Source organism: Filicampus tigris, chromosome 5, assembly GCF_054856515.1.
Source record: "Filicampus tigris isolate MCC_2025a chromosome 5, RoL_Ftig_1.0, whole genome shotgun sequence".
Classification (NCBI taxonomy): domain Eukaryota; kingdom Metazoa; phylum Chordata; class Actinopteri; order Syngnathiformes; family Syngnathidae; genus Filicampus; species Filicampus tigris.
This window is the reverse complement of record NC_141221.1, coordinates 2,152,559-2,174,836: the sequence shown is the minus strand read 5'-3', so window position 1 is coordinate 2,174,836 and position 22,278 is coordinate 2,152,559. Positions and strand designations below refer to the sequence as shown.

The following is a 22,278-nucleotide window of genomic DNA, read 5'->3' as shown; positions in this document are numbered from 1 at the left end:
GTGCTCCTTATTTTATTATTAGGATTTTTTGAGGCGGCACGGTGGACGACTGGTTAGCACGTCCGCCTCACAGTTCAGAGATCGTGGGTTCGATCCCGGCTCCGGCCACCCTGTGTGGAGTTTGCATGTTCTCCCCGTGCCTGCGTGGGTTTTCTCCGGGCACTCCGGTTTCCTCCCACATTCCAAAAACATGCATGGTAAGTTGATTGGATACTCTAAATTGCCCCTAGGTGTGATTGTGAGTGCGGATGTTTGTCTCTGTGTGCCCTGCGATTGGCTGGCAACCAGTTCAGGGTGTCCCCCGCCTACTGCCCAAAGACAGCTGGGATAGGCTCCAGCACGCCCCGCGACCCTTGTGAGGAGAAGCGGTACAGATAATGGATGGATGGATGGATTTTTTGAAGGTATGGTCATCCTTCATGAAGCACACATTATGATGCTCGTTATTGAGTTAAATGTGTTGTTTATGTTTACTTATGTTGCGTTCACACTTAGTACTCCGGTCCGGACAAAAGGAAAAAAAAAAAAAAAGAGATACATGGTGCGTACATTTGATCCGGTTCACGGTTCAAGTCGCAAAATGGCTGTTCCGCTTTTTGAGATGTACTGTTGGATGAAAAGTCAACTAATCCTAACCATGCCAGAGTGATCATTTAGTTTGCATAGCTGCGCACGAGCTTGTTGACAGTTTTTTGGGGTTTACAGCCCAGTACGCTGCCTGGTGGTGTCTCGCCGCAGGACGCCGACCCTAGCGCCATCGTTAACACACCTTTCGGGTTTCACAACATTTTCCCCCGTACCACCTGAAGATTAATGGGGTGTTTGCGACATTAAATGCGCCTTAATCGAGACAGTCGAGGCATGGGTGCACTTTTAAAGGGGGGTTGGCTGTGAACAGTCTGTGAACCCCCCCCCCCACGCCCGCCACCCCACTTGTTTCCTGCTACATCAATAAAAACACTGCCTTCAGCTCGACGCCTTCCAAGTCAGTTAATGACCTGATTAAATCTTCCAGCTATGGTTTACTGGAACAAACCGGCCCAAGCTCACTTCTGCCCTTCCTCAAAAACTCTTTCAGGAAGAAAAGAAAGGCAACACGTAAGCAAAATATCTTTTGCCTGTCAACGTCTTCCAGCAATTATCTTCTTTGACTAGGACATACAGCAAATGTTGTTGCAGAAATGACGAGTGATAGCAAAATGAATGTAGGTTTGATTCAAGCTGCGGTGCTGCTTGCTTCCCAACCACTTGCAGCAATGCTGCTGTAAGGCGAGCAAAATTGAACAACTTTTATTATGGTTGGCAACGGTGTTTAAAACCTATACGAGGGGGAGCAAAAACTGAGTGCGAACAGGTGTTGCTATATGCATCAGTCCAGACAGTACGTGCCTCTCAGACAGACTTCATTTGCAAAAATAAAACGTTAACGTTTCATACGTATGCAATTTGTGACTTAGTTGCCTTCCTAGTCAATTAAAACTAGTTAACTAGAGGCTAGTGACCAGTCCAGGGTGTGTCAGATGGGACAGGCTCCAGCACACCCGTATCCCTAATGACCCTAATATAGTATAAAAACTGGACGGACGGACGGACGTTAATGGTGGATACTCCAATGATGCATTCAGTCAAGCCACCAGTTAGACTTTTTAACTGGAAGGTTGCCAATCCGATCAACGGTAATACTTTGATTTTAAAGCAACGCTTGAATCGTAATCATTTCGGGATCAAAGCTTTTGGTAGGATTACTTTGTCGACTCTTCTTCAGTCACCACAGCGCACAGGACAGGTGCAACCGCTTCGCATGACACAACGGAAAGGTGACTCGGAGTTCAACAAAACGTCACGGCGCCATCGAGAAGTTGACTGAATGACATTTTAACACGGATGAATGATGCAAGTTGTAGACCGAATCTGAACCTCTGACTCTCCACACATGAGGTCTCTCACTTGCGTTTGGGCGCAGTATCATTGCTATAACAGAAAGCAGCCACGACATGAAAGCTATAGACATCCGGAACAGGCGGAATAATTCAAAACAGAAAAGGAGAAAGTCCCATCTGGCGAAGGAACACGCCATTTAATTCAATGCAGACAGTTCAAATACGGATTACTCTTCTTTGACTCAGTTGATTGTGAAACCCCAAAAAAAAAAAAAAAAAAAAACATGAGTCAGAGGACTGACCATATGTTTGGCTCAATACGCATATGTTACCTTTTGTAGCATTCTATCATCTACAACAAAATATGCTTTAAACTGTAAGAATAAGGTTGTAATTTATACCCCGCGCGGGGCTACACCAGGGCTGGGGGGCGGGTATTGCCCATCGGAAATATGTGTAGCCCCAGTTAAGCCGCTTCTGCATTTTATTTGATCATGTAAAAATATATTTAGAAAATATTTTCTTAGCCACGTATCGGTCAAGGCCTCCTTTAGCCCCGGGAAGGAAAAAAAATCCTGGTGCCAGATTCACACCAATTTATAATAGAGATAATTCTTCAAATTAAATGTTTGCACAATTATGTTTGCAAAGTGTGAGACATTTATAATTTGTAGATGTTGGCTTTAAACCTGAAAAAAATGAAAATGAACATTCACATACCAAATAAAATATCATTTTTCCATTATCACGTGCAATGTCAACATATGGCCGTCACCATTAGAAAGTCTTGGCTGCTTAGTACGGTAATTCAACACGGCAAAAGTGACAGGATTTATGGCTCGATCTCGGACGTTCCGGTGTACAGTATATGACCGCGTGTTGCGGACATGTGGAACTTGCATTTATTCGAGTCCAGCAAAGACTGCGAAATCCACCAAAGAAGACCACAAAAATGAGTTATGCCAAACCCTCCACAGACAACAAAAGTAGTAGATTTCCCAAATTTTGGAGCACTTCCAGACTTTGCACCCTTGTGCATGTGTGTGATGTTTAGCTAGACTGAGGACATTGTTCTCTTATAAACAATAAAGGGAGAGCTACTCTGAGAAAGAGAGCGGCCGACCTCTGTAAACAGACAGAAATAGTCTGCGTTCCCATTAGGCTAAACAGGAAACCCAGCCAATTAGCTGTTTATTCAGAAGCCGACTTCCAGGGTCAGGCCTAGGAGAGAGAGCACTTCCCGGACGGCCATTGGGCAGACGGATCGGAGCAGTGTGTGCGAGCAGGTGGCCGCTGACACACACACACACACACAAGGCCGAAGAAGGTAAACACAGCTATGGAAGAAATGTCCTCAAAAGATCTGCCCGGTGGTGAGTCAACCGAGGCTTTGTGACGGATTAGCAGACGGAGTACATTCATCGAATTAGCTATACGACACATGGCAGAGAGACGCTCTAACTCAGTCCAGACCATCTCAGTGCTGTATGTAGCATCTTTGATTCGCTTAAATATCGAGGCCCCGCGTGCTAATTGGGTCCGTGTCATCGATGTGACGAGCGAGGCTTCACGTCAGCCTCGAGAGACTCATTCGATGACCTCTTCTAATCCGTTTACACATCATGCACCGTGAGATCAAAACACTGGACCGAGGCCAGTTCTTCACACGTCGCGGTTAAACTGGTGAACAGCATTGGTCACACATTTCAACCCTTCATCCTTAGACCCTTACATAGTTTCTGCGACTCGACCATTGGAAATTTCAGATTCATAAACTGTAGAACAGTTCATGAAACAAATATTTATTCCCTCCAGCCGACCCCAAAAAAACAAAACAAAGAAATCAAAATAGAGAATCGTTCAGAATCGGAATCGCCCAAATTCAAACAATGCCCAACCCTACTTTTGAGGGATGAAAATTGACTTCCTTCATTCCTCATTCCATCATTTTTAAAAAAATGTCCCGTCATTCGTCAACGGTCAACAGAACGGGCGTCCGTCGGTGACGGACTGAAGGAGCGCTCTGTCCATCAGACGGAATCCTCACGTCTGTCAGGAACAATGACATTTTTGTAGTCCATCTCCATATGTGTCCTGTGATTGACAGACGACCGATCAAGAGTACAATCCACCTTTTGCATGAAGTCATCTAGGATGGGCTGTAGCACTCCGAGACGCTGAACAGGATAAGCGGTTTAGAAAAGGGATGGATAGATGTTCTACATAAGAACAGTATACAGTAAGAAACACTGCATTATGCACAGGAAGTTACTATTGTTGTTTCTAAGGTAGTTTTTTTTTTTTTTTACAGTAGCAACATAAAGGAGCACCGGAAAGAACAACAACAAGTCCAAGCTTAAACTTTGTCGACAGACTAAGGATCGGGGGAAAATTGCGGACAACAAAGGTGAACAACTCAATGTGTTTGAGTCAATGCAATGCGCACCAACCCAACATCTTTGCGGTACCGCCCATCATCAGCCACCATTACTCAGGAAGTAGGCAGCTAGCTAACAAACACAAATATGCCGCTTCAATCATTTCAAGCAGTTGTTGGCAACAGTTGGACATGTGTTTTGCAGCCTGACGTCTCATATAGGGCTAAGCAATATATGCTCCATATTACATTTCTAAAACAGCAAGACTTTTGCAAAATATTGTTTATGTAAGGTTTGGATGTTCTGCACGTCATTGAATCTGTTTCTCAAAGCCAGGTCCTAAGAGACCGAGTTATTCTGCTGCACGGTTCATTTGCACATGTGGTCGATGCTGCATGACCCCCGTGTATGTGTATACCTGTCAGTAGTGTACACTGCAGCTGCCTTTCATTTTTTTTTTTTTTTTTTTTTTTTTTTCTCCACAGCTGCTTTTGGTTGTGGGTCATTATGTGTGTGGTGGAGTTGCGAAGTGTGGTGCACAGCAGCAGCAGCAGCAAGCGAGCGAGCGAGCGAGCGAGCAAGCAGCAGCTCTCCAGATCACAACCAAGTGCAGAAGTGCGGCCCGTCCAAACCGCAACCAGAAGGTCGAAAAGCCAAACGCAAGATGGTCTCCTCCCTGTTGTCACTACAGGTCCGGTGACAAGAGTTATCCATCTTTTTAGTATTTAGAATACAATACATCGACAGGAAATGGTCCATCACGGCTTGCTATTTGTTTCAGGACGTGAATGAGGTGCGTGAGTGTTTAAGTGTGTACTCCAAATTGGCCTGTGTGGCCCTTAAATATTTTTGACATGCTGCACGATAGTTTGTCCCAAGGTGCTCTGCAGCCGAAGGGCTCAGAAGAAAGTTTTTAGTGGGGGATTTGGGATGCTAATTGGGTTGTGAGGGCAGCACAAAACGCTGTAGCGGTTTGGATGTCTGCTTCACAGTTGAGAGGTTCGAGGTTCAAATCTCTGCTTCAAAATTAAAAAAAAAAAAAAAAACAAGCTAGGTTAATTGAAGACTCAATGATTTTTTTTTTTTTTTCCCCCAGAGCTGCCCTGCAGTTGGCTAGCAAGCAGTCCTCCTTGTCACCCAAAATCAGCTGGGGTGGGTTCCATCTCAACCCTAATGAGCCTCTTCAGAAAATGGATGGATGAAATTTATACGCTAAATGAGATATGGTGGTTAAAGCATGAAGGTAATGACACTTAAACACTGCGCCCTAAGAGTTATTTCGGCAGAGACAAAGTGGCGCAGCTTTAGTCTCATAAAGAGTGTCAAAACAAGCCGGCGGGCCACTATGTAAACACCGTTTAACTCCAGATTTGGTCTTTACACTGGAGGACCACACGTGAGGTGAAAGAGCGAAACCCTTGAAAGAGCCGTAAAAGAAGCCTGAATTGGGAGACCAATGGGAGCCGGATAATGAGAGTGATTTTCCATGAGAGTCTCGTGGCTGAATGAAACTTGTTTTAATTAGACGACTGACTCCATGATGCACAACAGCGCCTGTGTCCCACTCCCACCGGTGCTTATGCGCTTGTAAATTAGTTTCCAAAGAGGTGATTCAGGTCTGCTGAAAGCCATTCAGGCCTGCATCGCGTGACTACTTTGATTTGTCTATGTTATGGCTCGGAAGGTTTCTACGGAGCGCCGTCCATGTTTTTACTGCTTTTCTTCTCCTCCCGTCTTATTTCAAGTGCACCGCAGATGAAAAAGATACTCGGTTTTATAAATAGATATACATCACGCACTTTGCGCTCAGAGTAATGAGGACAGACATGGTGGAGCAACAATGCAGGGCTGCCAAACCAAAGATGGATCCAAACGCTCGGTGTTTGTTGGATAAGAAAAATCGTTAGTGAAATACATTTCGCTGGAGCTAAACATTGCAGAATTTATTACCGAGTAAGAGTTGACTGGAAGTACAGTCGAACCTTTCAGGCCAAACACTACTCATTTTAGGACGTCGGTCCACGTCTTGATTATTAATAATTCATTCTTGGGCCAAATTACCACCGTGAAGACTTTAGAAAAGTAAAGGCAACATTTTAGCGTCTTACCCCACAAAATTCTACCATTGTAAAACACAAGTGTAAAAAGAAGTTCATGACAAAACATGTACACACTTTTAACATCATTTAACGATAAGGACATCATGTGAAGATGAGTCATGTGCAGCTTTTAACGTTTTTATTTGCGAACGTGATGACGCAGAGATAGTTTAAAACTGTTTTCAGGTTGTTCTTTTTGTAACGAAGAAGCCAGTAAAAAAAAAAAAAGTTTGATGCTTGCTGACCGCAGCTACGGTGATGTACACTGACATCATACACAGAGGTGGGCACATTACTAAAGTGTGCCAGTCCGTCATCTGTCAGAAGCCTGGACGCCCGTCCGTCTTTGTCAATGAGTCAAAATCCGAAAATTGCGGCTGGAATCGCTGACAGAAGCCCGTTTAAAATCAGAGGCGGACTGACCTATGGACGTGTTTACCCACGTGGGAAGGGTACCGAATAACGGACACTCCATTTTTAGTTAAATGCCCGGCTCTGCTCCCAAACCGACTCTTTCCAAAAAATAGAAATGCAAAACGTAACTCACAAGAACGTCTCTGTAAAACTGTCCCTGTATTCAAAAGTACTTTATTACTTCTTAGCTAATTTATTAGTTAGTCTAAGTCGTGATTCTCTCTTTGGTGCATACCGCCCCCTGCTGTGCATATACGAACAATGCCGTCTGGGTCTCGTTTCTCTCGTCAGCAAAACGGACGTCCGTCAATGATGGACTTTGAGGTCCGTTCGGACTTGATCAGGTTAGTGATGAATACGCAGACAGACGAAAATCCACATTGGTCTGTGTTTAGTCTGTCTTTTTTATATTTTATTTTTCCCATCTATCGTCTAATGTCAGCAAAACGGGTGTCCATCAGCGACGGACGGACGGACCGATCCGTCGGAATGCCCACCTCTGATCATTCCACGAAGAATATTACATCTGTAATGCTGTCTTCATAACGTTTGATTCATGCATAGCGTCGATAGCGCGATGATAAGATGACTTTTTTTTTTTCCCCCACTTGCAGTTTATTCATGTTCATCTGTACGCGACTCAAAGACAAGAAGCAATCTGCTGTTGAATTTAGAAGGAAGATAACATGTTTAATTTTGCCTCTGATGTCTGAGGTTTGGCCAGACATTGTGTGGCTTTTTGGTGATTATAGTTTCGGCTTAGTAAATTGTCATTTTGGGAAACTGTGTGTGAGTTAAGAGTAGAAAAAAAAAAAATGTATAAAAATATCACACTGGCGTTTTTGTGCCAAGCCAGCAAAATGTTGTTGCTTTTATTGCCAGTGGCTATGCCTTACGTGATGCTAATCTCAAAATAAAATGGGAATTTGATCATCCCATTTGATGATGATGTTTACAATGATTGTCTGCAGGCCTCCAAAAAACTGTGTCAGTTGAATCCTCATCCCTCTTACGGACTCTCGCAGAATGGACTAAGTGGGAGCGCGAGCTGGGGATCTCTCTCAGAACTGGGAGTCGACTGTGTCGTCTTTGTTGCAATAAGTACTTTTGAAGAGGCCTCCAGATTGCACTCCACTATTCAGTGCCCGGCTCGTCCAAATTTCTTAACCCTCTGTTGTAAAAATACAACCCGAGCCCCGTGGTCCCGGTGGCCCTCTTCAACCCCGAGCTCATCTTCTGAGAGTCACCGTACTCAATGCAAAAGAGAGACTAAATGCCCGCGGGCACAACAAGCACTTTAGCGGCAAATGCATGTCAAGATTTGAATGTCCTCATTGTCTGCGAGCCATCGGCGGGCTTGTCGCAACCACCAGAGAACACTGCCTGACTACAAGGCCCGTCATGGGAAGGAGCGTCCATGTAATTGCACGCAAAACATTTTTTGTCTTTGTGGACTGTGATCCAGTGAGTCAGTCCTCCGAGTGACCGCGTTGAGGAGTGGAAGAGATTATTGACTCGTATCCTGAAGTGGGGAAAAAAAACAAAACAAAAAAACGACTAGCTTCAAAAGCAAACTAAAAGGCAGACAGTCGAGCAAAAACAACTCAGCCAGCCGAGGTGGAGCTGTTATAGAAATATATACAAATTAAAATCGTGTGCTGTCAGAAGATTAATCGCGATTAATCGCATTTTTCAACTACATTTTTTACAAAGCTAATTTGAACCGTTATTTACTTGAGTAAAATCTAGGAATTCATGTGGAAAAAAGTAGATTTGAATTCAAAGACTGTTCTGATAGCTTTCTTTGATCCTTGAATACAATTCTTTTCCTGTCAAATACAAGAGTATACAACGATACACCAAAGAAGTACAACAAATATGGTATTTGGATTTGGCTGTGCAAAGTGTGCAAATTATTTTGGATTTCTCCAACGAGCCATCAATTAACTTTTTCAGTAAAACGACGTAAAAGTCCGTATTTCCGATTAATCGCGATTAATCTTTTGACAGCCCTAAAAATATCAATGTAGTGCCATACGTTGCTTTGTTGTTTAGCGGGATTACACACCTAGTCTGCTCAAGGACCCATTCCATTGATTTCATTTCCCTTTTTCTGTTGCATTCTACTCGCGCTTGACTTTCCTCGTGTAAACCTTGAGGCTCGCTATAGGGAGCGCGCGCCTGCATTCGATACGTGCCCCCACTTCTTATAAAGCGTGCGGCATTGCGCTGGGCGATATAGGCAGCGAGGCTGTGTGGTTTGTGGTCTGTAGATTTAGATTCATGTGCGACCTATCAAATGTGTAAATATGGAAAGTGTGCAATTTTAACTCCGAGAGGCTGTGCGAGTGTGTGCGCGCGCGAGCGGTCCAAACGCTACCGGTCTAAAATTAAAATCAGGGTTTTAGAAACGTCTCTAATTAAGGTGGGGAGGACCAAACGGCTATTTTGAGAGCTGCGGCCGTGCACGCCCTTTCCACATGAGTGTGTGTGTGTGTGTGTGTGTGTTTGTGAGTGTTCGGGCAAGCTGATGGATGAACCCGCACATGCAAAAACACACAGCGCATACACAATGGGCCTTTTACTTGGCATCGGTTATATCGGACAATGTGTGCGTGCGTGAGGAGTTGGAGTGACCAAAGATGGCCGAGCAGCGAGGCCAAAACAAAATAGCTGCTGTGAATCCCAACAGTCGAAATTGCGCAAAGTGCTTAAAAGTCAAGAGACCGACCAAAGCGGGAAATGTTTATGGCTGGCTCGCACGAACGCAATAGTCATCTTAGCCACAGTGTTGAGGCTTTCTACACCTCTAATGAGGCAATTTGGTGAGTTTAGCGTCTTGAATCAATGAGTGGAATGCGGTGGATGGCTGGTGGCACATTGTCTCATTGTTTGCTCTCATAACCAAGCCTCTGTTTTCTGCTCCTGAGCAAAGGCTCCTGCTGGGAAATGTTGCACGTACAAAAGAGTGGAACAATTTATCCCACTTTCTCTATGAAGCATTTGTCTTCGCATTGTTTCGAGAGTGTGCGATTAGCACAACTAGACAGCAAAGACCCAAAATCAAAGAATTGAAACTCCACAGCAACTTCATCACTTTGACTGATTGAGTCATTCGTTTCGATGCCTTCATAAGGGGAACTGGAAATTCACCATTCCAACCCCATTTATTTTCATTGTATTTCAATATAAATGAAATAATGGTCCTTTAAAGCAGGGGTCCCCAACCACCAGGCCGCTGACGAGGTGCCGGGCCGCAGGCCACTTTGGACCGGGCTGTATAGATGAAAGGAAAAAGAAAAAAGAAAATAAAGTACAGTACTTCCGGTTTATTTATAATATCCGAGGCTGAAAAACATTTTATTTTAAAAAGTGACCGGATTCTCTCTGTTACATCCAGTGGTGTTACCAGGATGCCAGGTGTGGGTGGGCATTAGCCTTACCTGGGGGGGGGCTGTTCGGGGGGGAGGGCCAAAAAAGTACTACAATGCTCAAGTCGGTCAAAATAAAGCGTAGGGCTACTGCACCTTAAAACGCGTTTTGTTTTCTCCTTAATTGTGATAACTGTTGTTGTGATTTGGGCTAAACAAATAAAAGTTGATTTGATTTTTTTATTTTTTTTATTTCCCATTCATCAGAACTACATCCACTTTTCTTCCGCCGGACGGGGAATAGTTCCACGGCCGCGAAGGGTATAGACTTGTATGCGCCGGTCGGGCTCTAACCACTTTTAACATTATGCTCATGTTTTTGGTCAGTGGGACGAAGTGATAAGAAAGTAATGCACGCATGGGAACATCCATACAGTACAATGCAAACGTCTTGACTTATGACCACCATGCTGCTGAAAGAGTAATGGTGAGAGGTGTTCATTTCCGTGGGATTGGAAAACTTTGCAAATGACAAATGAGAGAGCGGAAAAAACATCGGAGATTGCCATGTTGATTTGCATGCAATCAGATCTTTCCAAAAACTGAAATGAAGCTATTTATGATTAAGCAGGTGCTTAAACAATGTATGTTTTCTTTTTCCGGCGATTTTCTTTAAATTGGACGATCCTCGTTGAGATATTTATTTTTCCTGAATCCCTTTGAAACTCCGCTGTTGTAATTAACGAGGCCGTTGGCTCACACGCGGCTTTCAATGTGCAAAATGTAGCCGAACTCGCTGAAAGAAACGTGGTGATCTCACCGCGCATTAAATTCCTCAACAATAGCTCTTTGTTAGTTTCCAAAAATAAATCATTTGTATCGTTCGCCATGTTTCTCCCCCCCCCCCCCCCCCAGGTTGGAGCCTTATACGCCGTGCCTTCAAAAGACTCGTTAGATGCTTTTGCTCAAATGAAAGCATTAAATGTACAGAGTTGTGTTTTACCTGCAATTGCTTGTTATTAATATCTGGCAAGTTGTTAGACGTGCTATTCATGTGAATGAGCAGGATTGCGTTTAAACAAATTGTAAAAAGGAAGCATGCAGACATATGTTATTGTAACGGCAGATGAATGCACCATTGTCATGCATATCTCACGCACGCACACACGCGCGCGCGCGCGCGCACACACGCACACACAATATAGCCACAGGCATTCCCAATATAGACACCCATTATGTCCCTGCGTCTGCATCCATGTGCTTGCAGAGCCAGAACGGGAAATTCGGGGGCCGCTGTGGTCAAAAACAGGGAGAGGGAAGTTAGCACTGGCAAGGAAACGTCAAAGTCAGGCATATTTGGAGTAAGATAAGAAGAGTCTGGAGCGAAAGGAAAAACTAAAACAACACCCCGGCCCAGTCGAGAGGACTACAACGCATCTTTGTGTTCTTGCCAAGGCTCGGAAACATCACAATGTTTTAATCAACATGTATAGCCGAGTGTTGAGGGAATTCATGGTCAAGATATGGCACGGCACAGTAGGTGCGCATCGATGGTGCCGGGTGAGGGAGGGGGGCGGGGTCGCATTACTTTGACCTACAAAATATATATATATATATATATATAAAATCCCACCCCTGTGTAGCATTGGCAGGTGCTCTAATGGGCCGTAAGCTCAGAGTATCCAATGTCGGGCCTTTGTTTGCTTTTTTGATTTATTGCTGACCGCTGTCCCAGCTCACATGTGGGGAGGAGCACCCCCTCCCCCCTCCTCCTCCTCTCAACACCTTTCCCTCCCCCTCCCCGCATAAATAAACTGCAGTGCTGCAGGAATGCCTCGGCCCGCCGCCCCTCCCGCTATCGGGATCCTCCCCGCTGATAAGACGACTGCTCGGGACATCTCGTTGACGTGCGCGCACTCCCGTCTGGACGCTCGCTCGCGCGCTCGGACGCCATCTGCAAGCGCGAGCTCGGGCTCAACAACGGAGCCCGTGAGAAGAAACGTGAGCCCGAGGGCCACGATTGATACAGACGTAGACGATCGAACATTCTGTCAGTCGAGTTGGCTCTGAGTGAACGGAAGCCAACAGATGAAAGTAATAACACGCAGGTGCGGCGTGGATGCGTGGCACCAAGAGGAGAAAAATGATACAAAATTGTACGAGAACAACATCTAAAGTTATTCAATACAGTCTTCCAAACTCAGACAAAAAGTCACATGTACAACGTGTGTTTTGCTTTTCCTTTTCAACACGTAGTCCAACCCGGAAATAGCGGAAAAGACCAGAATGCAGACCACAAAGTCAGATGCATTTAGCTTTTCTGTGAAGACATTCACTTGCACGTGAAATAATCCTCGCCTCTCACTTTGTTGGATGGCATTTTAGATTTATTCCAAACGGCAACAGAGAGGCTACAGATGATGTTGAATCCAAGAGGAGAAAATGCGATTGGCGACAGAACCAAAAAAAAAAAGGCACAGATCACTAAATGGTACAGGCACCTCTGTCATTGCTGCGCCGTACAATACAGCTTTAGATTTAGTCCAAAAATAACAAAAGAAGAACAGAATGTACTGCAAGTCAGAAAGTCAGCTGCATTTAGTCTTCACTTGTACTTGAACTAATCCTCCTTCTCCATTTGTCATCAAAGGTGGGCTTGAACACACATTTTGTGGTTTTTAAAGCGGCACCATTAACAACTTTTACTTGTATGAATTTCAAGAAGGCTAAAAAATTGCTTCAACACTATGTTTGCGACATTTTTCAATGATTTCAAGGGCATGTACAGGTCTCTGTAGGGCTTCAATGCACTAAGTCACAATTTGTTTGTCCAGGCGAGGAGGTCAGGAGTCAAGTTGTGGTTGCTTCCGAATAATGTTTCCTAATGTCCAAATAATGCTTTCAGATAACGCTGAGCTCGAAAAACCTTATCTGGCCGAGGCCTGCTTGCATGCTTAGCTCTTTGTCCACACACACACACACGCGCAAATCCGACTTAAGGCGGCCATCTTGCTTTTAACCCTTGACCTCACCAAGGAGCGCACGCCTCTAAATGCAGTAGCCACACCTGGCCATTGAGGGGCGTACTAAAATAAAATGAGCACATAAAATGTCAAGAATTCAACAACAGAACTTAACTAGAGTACAACAAAAATACAACTTCTACATTAATTCATCTCAACAATAACAAAGCAATTTACTTTCATTCCACGAACAAAAATAAGTGATTTACACAAAAATACAACCGCTTTCAGAGAAAGTGGCGCCAACACACTATGTTTTGAGTTATTCGGGGTTTTCTAATGGCGTCTTGAGGAACGCGTTATTTCCATTATGTCTTTTGGAGTAACTTCACAAATCAGACCACCACAACCGCATTGACTGAGCTGTTGTGTTCAGCTTTAACCGTTCGACTCTATTACAAAAAAATAAATAAATAAAACTTTGTCAGGGTGTACGGCATGCCATTTTCAAACGTTTTAAAAATAATCCTGATGTTATACTCAACAAGTGGGGCCTTAGTTTTTGAACTAAATCATCGCAAGAATCTCACTGCAAACAATATTTGGATTGCACGGTCGAGCCAACGACATTGGCAGTTTTCTGCTGAAGAGCAACCTTGCACTGCAGCTGCCCTGGACGAGGGGGGCATCAGCCAAAGACGACCATGTCGACCTCACAGCATGCGTGTCCTCTAATTTGGGTTGACACCCACCGGGCCGACACCAACAGTCGGAACGATGATGACAGAAGGACGACAAGCACGGGCGGGCATTGAGGCACAAGGTGACTGGAGCGCGCCACGCCCTCTCCTGATCACCAGTCCATCGCACGGAAATTGGGATTACGGCCGCAGGCAAGGAAGGATTTACCGAGGGCTTTTTGATACATCTATTCTCCAAACAGTATACAGTATCGCTTTTTTTCAGGAGGGCCATAAAGGGCCAAGTCAAGTTTACAATTTAAAATGTTCTATGCACCCCCACTGGTCTAAACGGTATTCTGATTAATATCCTGTTTGTGGAATATGAATTAAGCGGAAACATACACCCATTTGATATAGTATAATATAATATAATATATTTATATATATATAGATATATAGATATTTTTTTAATTCAACCATATATATGTGCATATATATATATATATGTGCATATATATATATATATATATATATATATATATATATATGTGCATATATATATATATATATATATATATGTGTGTGTGTATATTTAGCAATTTAGCATTACTTGGAAAGGACAAAGAGGAAGAAAAGGTGAGATGGTGTTTAACTTTCAGGACTGAAATGAACTGTGTTTCATGAACTGTGTTTCATTTCAGAACGCATACATTGCGCATCCATCTTCAAGTTCTTTTTTTTTTTCCACCCCTCCGTCACGCATTAAGGCTAATAATAACAAAGTCCCGGAGAAAATATATGCTGCACTGAAGAGCCCTCTTTCTCGCCGTTTGACAGGGGGTGCGGGGATTTGGACTCCCCAGAGGCACATCCGTCTGAGCCACCAGCCAAACCTCTCTGCTTCCTCCTCTGTTTTCTCTCCTTTTCTCTACCTCATGTTGCACTTTCCCTACTTCTTCCTTGCATGTGCGCCGTCCATCATTTGTCCTCGGTCTGTCCTTCCTGACGAAATGCACTTTTCACTCAGCTTATCTGCCCCCGTCTCTCCTCCTCCCCCAGAGAAGCAGCTCCTCTCTGCAGCCGTGCATAATTAGACCTAAACACAAGCCTACACAGGCTCACATCTGGAAGGAGTTTGGACATGGCAGTTTCCTACCAAGACGCCTAAATATTTAGGTTAAGAGTTACTGCGTGTGGATGAGCCTGTGATAAAGGGGTGGGAAAGGGAGAGAATCGGGGAGCTGGAGATAAAGAAAGAGAGGGAAAGTGCGCCAGATGACTGGAGCGCATGGCTGTCACTTGTGTAACGCGCCCGCTAAAGCCGCGATAAGAGTTTATAGGGAGAAGGGAGGCTGTCTCGCAAGGTGTTCATGCATTTCAAGTAGCGGAGGCGACGTCGAGTCAAAAGGAGGAGGTGAAAATATTGTGGCTCCTTTTGGGCTGGCAAGGAAAACAATCAGCGAGCAAATAGTTTTAATAAACAAATCCACATTGGGATTTCCCAGGAGGGTGAGGGGCCTCAGCTGGAATGTTCACGGGGGCCAGCTGTTGTGCGTTACACGTAGAAGCTGGCCCTGGAAGCCTCTGGACCTGCCGTGGCCCCGCGCTCGCTCGGATAGGAGGGGAGAGGCCTGATGCGGCGCTCGCCCGCCGCACCTGGAATACTCTCCGCATTACTGTGAGCGGATCCAGGAATGTCGGGAATAACATCAATATGGACACGGGATCTCGCATTCCACATCTGGAGCAATTGTCACCAGAGCCCACTGGAGCGTGGCCACCACGCTAACTCACTGAACGCGCAGCACTTTCTAGGAGGGGCTGTGAGTGGCATCCTTCAGGGATTACCTCTCATACGCACGCTATACACTCATACGCAACCAATGTCGCGCGCACAACTAAAGTGCACCCTGTTGAAATGCTCTCATGCGCACTACTGATTATTTTCACTCATACGCGACCAAAATGCTTGCATACACAATAATGAGATATTTGCTCATCTACTTTACTGAAATACAATCATACACACTAACTGAAATCATGTCGTACACACTATTGATTTTTTAAAAATTTATATGCTTTACTGAAATGCTCTCATACACACTACTGGATTATTTTTCCCTCATTTTCACGACTGAAACCCTCTCATACACGATACTAATGATTTTTTTCAATCAAACTCTACTGATTTTCTTTCACTCACAATCATACCTAGGGAGGATTTAGACTGTTCAATTAACCTGCGATGCATGATTTTCTGGACTGTGGGAGTACCCGGAGAAAACCCACGCAGGCACGGGGAGAACATGCAAACTCCACACGGGAAGGCCGGATCCCGGGACCGAACCCTGCACCTCTGTAGTGTGAGGCGGACGTGCTAACCAGTCAACCGCCGTGACGCCCGTGTTGCAGTCGTGTATGAGTTAAAAAAAAAAAAAAAAAAAAAAAATCTGTAGTGCGTATGAGAACATTTCATCAGTTTCCATGAGCACGTTTCATTCGTGAGCGCATGGCAGAAAAAATTTGGGAGTGTGTATGAGAGTGTTTCGGTGGTGTGTATGAGAGCATTTAAGTTGTGTGCATGTAGAGGATTCTGTAATGGGTATGAAAGCATTTCAGGATTGTGTCTCAGAGCATTTCAGTAGTACAGGCAGTCCTCGTATTACGACGTTTGGACTTTACGACGCCCGTGCCTCCTCCTCCTCCTCCTCCTCCTCCTCCTCCATTTTGTCCCCAGCACCAGAGTGACTACGTTTACATGCAGTCAATATTCGGGTTAAAGTCCAAATTACGATTTCTGAAACATTCTGAATAACCCTTTTACATGATTGAGCGGACAGAGGTGCTCCGGCATTTGAATAATACGGCGACGCACTGCGTCGTGACTCAAATGAACGTCATTTCCGCCTGTTACTTTTAACCGTCAATAAAACACTTGATATTCATGTCACTCACCACATGAATGAAGCAGCCAGTTCCCTCCTCGCTCCAAATGTGTGCTTTTGTGCTGCGTCTCCGGAGTTGTTGACCTCTGCTTGTGTATTTGCGATGGGTTTCGCGCCAAACAATGCACTTCCGCATACAAGCGCTTTCTGTACTATAAAGACCAGAATTCCTTGCGGTTGAGCAATGAGCACGCGCAGAGTGTCTCGATCAGTGTCTGTCTGCGCGCCGGCAGTATCTTTGCCTTTTTTGCCTCTCCTCCTTCTCGATCCACTTCTCAGCAGTAATGCTAAGTACAGCATCTTATGCTTTTTATTTTCGTTTTTTTTTATACCAAGCATTTTGATGTAAATTTCGACGTTAACGCTGATATCCGACATACGTTGAAATTCAGGTTACATCGCCAGAGTAAGAAGGCAACTCGTTCGTAAAATGAGGACTCCCTGTATACACTGTATGAGCGGGGAAAAGAAAATCTGTACAATGTATGAGAGCATTTCAGTCGTACAGATGAGAGCATGTCAGTAGTGTGTATGAGAGCATTGCATCGTTTACATGCCATTGTCCATAAAGGAGACGTCAATCTAATCGTCTAATAAAGGGCTTTTTGTCCACAGCTGCATGTTAAGAATTTGTACCAAAATAAGGCAACCATAATGAGTAGGTGTGGCCACAGAAATTATCTTCAATCACCTCAACCACTGCTATTTTTTTTTCCCCTCCTGTTTGCAGCAATGTGTTTACCAGATGTATAATCCTGACTTTATTAAGCCAGAAACATACGGCCCTATAAATGGAGCACTAGCTGACTTGAGCGCTCCCGGGGCACAAATCCACTTACTTTACCTCATGTGTTCACTCCAGTGGAGCCTTTTCTTACAGTGCAGCGACTCTACACACACTGTGGGAACAAAGCGTCTGAGAGCAGCTGTGAAGAAAGTATTACAACTAATTCCTGTTGAGTGTACACCAACACCGCCCAAATATGTGTCACCGATAGATTATGAGCCCATTCATCACGTAAAATTATATGTTTTGGCGCAGTCGGCCGTTCTTTCAACTTTCGTCCAAATGGACCACACAAATGAGTGCATCCCTGTATGAACAAATCCAACTAAACTGGAGTTCAATTCTCATGATGTCACGCCGCTTTCGCAGGCTACATGTTCCTTTCCTCAGCTCAAGTAATTGGGAGCCGTATTTAATGGAATCGGTCAGAGAGTGAAATGTGTTTGTGTTTATTCTCATGCAAGGGGAGGACCGTTTAAAGTGACAGGCTTGTGCGGAAGAGGTGGGGCCACATGAAGCTGTGGTGATGGTGATGATGATGATGATGCAGTTGGCTCAAATTAAGGCCAAAGTAGTTCAAGATGCCCACTTTGGGTCGTCATGTATTCTAATTGTAGCAAATCCTCGATACAAACTCGGTTCAATAGGTCACAGTTGTGAATGGGCCTCGTGCAGAATATGAGGTATACTTGCAAAATCGAATAAGATCCGGTCTGTATAATAATTGTATGGAAAAAAAAACTTGCCTTTGCCAAAGGTAATAATGCTGAGGTAGACAAAGAGGAAGTCATTTAACAGCTGGGTTATTATGGTGGTTGTAGAAATACAGCCTTATGCCACCGCGTTTAGCACTTGAGTAAAAGACAAAATAGCCTGAAACGAACTTTGCCGCCACTTCAATAACCTCAAGAGAAGGTATAATTAAATATGGTCACCATCACACGCAACATATGCCCAAATGTATTGTGTTTTGTCATGCCGAGAGGGTTTTATAATACACTACAGTCTCTTCCAAATTCCCAAAAAGTCTTTGGTGTGCAAAGGATGAGTGCATTTATGTATCACTGCAAACAGCAACAAGATGCTAAATTAAAACCTCTCTGACATTGTCAGCCATTAGTCAATTCATCAATCGTTAAATGAACTGATGGGATACTACACTCTAAAAACATTTGGGTTAAAAATAACACAATTTTGGGTCAAAAAAGGAGCGATCCACTACTTGGGTCAATTTGACCCAACTTTCTGGGTTGTTTTTGCAGGAAACAATCCCCAAAATGAGTAGTTTTGTATGAAACAATCCCAAAAATTGGGCTTTTTTTGTACAAAACAATACAAGAAGTTGGGTCAAGCTGACCCGATTTGTGGGTTGCTCCATTTTTTGACCCAAAATGGTGTTATTTTTAACCCAACTGAATTAAACTATAAGCCAAGAAGACCACCGTACGCGTGGGTGCAAATGGAGTCGTTCAGTTGTTACATTTTAAATTCTTGATTATTGACTGTAGGTTTCTTGACTAGAAATTTGATAATGAGACGATGTATTGGCCGGTGAGTGAGTGAATGAATGTCAAGAATGAATTGTCAAAGATAAAGTACAATAAAAAAAAATAAATAAATAAGCATGCAAATAAAAAAAAAAATAAAAAAACGATGCTCTACCCAATTTCGCCCTCCTCTGTATGTCTAATCAGTATAACACGTATTGTTGAATTTGCAAACACTTAAAGCAAGCAGTGCCTCCGTGCTACAAGTGACAGCAATAAAGTAAGTGTTGAACTCACAAAGTGACGGTTCTGTTGGGCAGCAGGCTGGCATCGGGGGGTTCGGACAGCTCCTCCTTGCCGCAGCTCACCCTCCGCCCAAGGGGTTGGGCTCCGTGCGCCTTGGAGCGCTCCTCCGTGCAGCTGCAGCCGAGCAGCCCGCGGCACGCCCGCGTTGGCCGCGGCCCGAGGGCGGCCAGCGCGAGCAGCAGCATCAGTACCACACCGCCCGGCAGCACAGGGATGCCAAGGCCGGGCGCGCTCATTGTCCTTGGCCTGGATCTCAGCTCAGCCTCAGGTCAACCCATATCTCCGGCATGAAGCCTCCAAAGGGGTGTGTGGGGGGCGGGGGGGGGGGGGTGGTCGGTTGTGTGGAAAGTTATTCTCGATCCCAATATGACAAACGTGGGGGGGGGGGAGAGTTCGCTGTTAAAACGCACCGGCCGGTCCTGTTTTTAAAACATTCAACACTGGTCCCGTTATGAGCGTTCTGTTATGTCATGGCGGGGCGCTTCGTCCTTTTCGCTCCAAATGTTTGGTTTTTTTTTTGCTCCGCTTTTTTATTTTTTTTCAAATTTTAAATCCGATGGAAAATCCAACTTCTGCTTTCTACTTACTGCAAGTCTCCCATCACTCGCGTAGACTTCTCTGAGTGTCCAGATGAGAGTACAGTCCTTTCTCCAATTTAATCCAGCGGTTTTTGAAAATCACGACTCGGCACTGACATCTGTATGAACGAGTGAACCGGGGACGAGAAAAGTTTTGCCCAAACTTTGCTTCGCGTCGTTTAGTCTTTTTTTTTTTTTTTTTCCTTTGCTCTTGCGCAACTCCAGCGAAGGAGAAGGTAGAGAAGTGGCGGTGAGCCGGTGTTGATGGCTCGAGTGTCAAATCCTAATCCAGCGGTTCTTGCCTGCCCGTTTGCCACGCTCCCTTAGTGCGCCGCGAAGTGGTCTCCCGGGTCCTAGCGCTTCCCTACTCTTAGAAATACAATTCACAATCTGTGCAATAGGCTCAAGTAGAAAAGTGCGGATACTAAGTAGAAGATAGCAGAGGTACTGACAACTTTTACTTCATTGGTAAAATAGTATAGACTCTGAAATATACTTAGACACACTTTCTTCACAATAATATCGCTGTGGTTGGGTTGAAACCTTACACAGTAGCTCCAAAGTAGTAATGTTTGTGCAACCATAAAAGGAGCAAGCCATTTTCAACACTTTAGATTAGGCAATAATTAAACAATATAAATAAATAACACACAGACGTGTTGACTGAACATTAGTAGGCTATAGATTTTTGAAAAGGTGTGAAATTGACCAAATTGTCATTTATGAGATTTCAGCCCGACGCCAGTGAAATGTTCTATGCGGCCCAACTCTTAACATGGTACATAGTAAAATTGCTAGAGTTATCTTGACTGAGTCATTGGGTTGTATTAAAATGTTGTTATAAACATATATTAGCATTTTTACTCCTATTAAATACAGATATTCAAACTTGAGATCACTGTAACAAGTACAATATGAAGGTTAATTTTTAGGTTAGGTCAGGTTTAGTCAAATTTCCCATTTGGGGCAATAAAGTTTTTTTTTTTTTTTTTATCTTATCTTATCTTATCAATTGCAGGCACCATTTCCATGATACCGCAACACAACTGAGGCACTTAAACATTTGCGGTTGATATCACGGTAACGAGCTGCTTGGCTAGAGCTACCAATATGACATCCAAGGAGGTATCAATACAAGCAAAGGATTTCATTACCGGGATAAAAAATAATAAATAAATAAAAAACCACCAAAACCAAAGAGTAATAGTAAATCACCTGTTTTCTATACAAAAAAAACATGCACAAAAGTCCCAGATATTTTGGAGCAGGTTGATCATCATATCGAGTGAAGAAATCGTAATGAATGAAAATTCAGTATCGTTTTTTACTTGCACTAAACAACTTTGAGGAGGATGGGAGCAACCCTGGCACACCAAAAAATACAAATGTCCCGAATTGCTTTACGGCATACTCACTTCCTCCTTTCGCAAAAAGGAACTCGAACGTCTACACGCTACTACTGGTGTCATGGCACAAGCCCCAAAACAAAGAAAAAAAAACAAAAGTATTGTTTGAACAAAATTCGATTCATTACCTCATCGCTATTTATCTTTCACATCGCCACTGGAAATAGAAATGCAATTCAGTCCAACTTGCAGGCCAGCGAGAGCTCAGGATTTCACGACTCTACGCGCTGGCCTGGCGCGCAGGGGATATGTGGTTGACGTTTGTCAAAACACTACCACCTTTGTCCACATGGCGCCGCCATAATCAACAAAAACTCGACATATGACACAGTGTTTTTTTTTTTTTTTTTTAAATACAATTTCATCGAACAAATATTAGAATCTAGCTTGTAAATGTAGGCCAGCGTTTCTGAAAGTGCTTTGGCCACGGAAGGCCTTGCGGCCCACCGGTGACCGAAGTTAATCATTTGCTCGCTTTTGTGGCAGGATGATGGTCATTCACTGACTCACATTGAGGTCCTTGTTGACGATCGAAAATGATGAACGACGATGATGGCGGCGGCGACGAAGATATTTGTTATGACCTGACTAGAATGAAATGAATGACTCCATTTTCTACGCTGCCTCGCTGCCATTGTTTTTTGTCGGAAGGCGACGTGAATATTTTTGATAGCATCAGTAAGCGGTGAGCGGACCGCTGGTGAATAAACGCTGAGGTTCTCACTTTGCAGCATATTGTGTGTTTGTACGCACATCAAAGCCTTTGCTTTCAGGCGCAGTGCCGGAGAGGAAGCGCAGACTTGAATTTATGTCGAGACTTCTCATGTGACATGAAAGCTGCGCTATTACATCATGACCACGCGTCACATTTTGTTGATGGTTCCATTTGACGGTTGCTTAAGAACGCTGCTCTGAGACTTTACACAATTGTACTGCGCTGCTTAAGACAGACAATATGTTAGTTTTTACATTTACAGTGCA

At 44.1% G+C, this 22,278-nt stretch overlaps 1 protein-coding gene across 2 annotated transcripts in view; it reads right to left on the bottom strand.

The window, feature by feature from the left end:
* Nucleotides 1–19,626, bottom strand: part of adgra2 (adhesion G protein-coupled receptor A2) — a 42,987-nt gene extending 23,361 nt beyond the window's left edge. The window contains exon 1 of one of the 2 annotated variants that reach the window (XM_086031785.1): nucleotides 19,305–19,626. In XM_086031785.1, the coding sequence (XP_085887911.1) occupies nucleotides 19,305–19,549 (245 nt within the window). In that variant the 5' untranslated portion in view covers nucleotides 19,550–19,626. Of the gene's footprint in view, nucleotides 1–16,743; nucleotides 16,870–19,304 lie in introns of those variants that run through there. The other variant, XM_086031786.1, reaches the window with a different exon arrangement.
* Nucleotides 19,627–22,278: the final 2,652 nt, after the last annotated feature.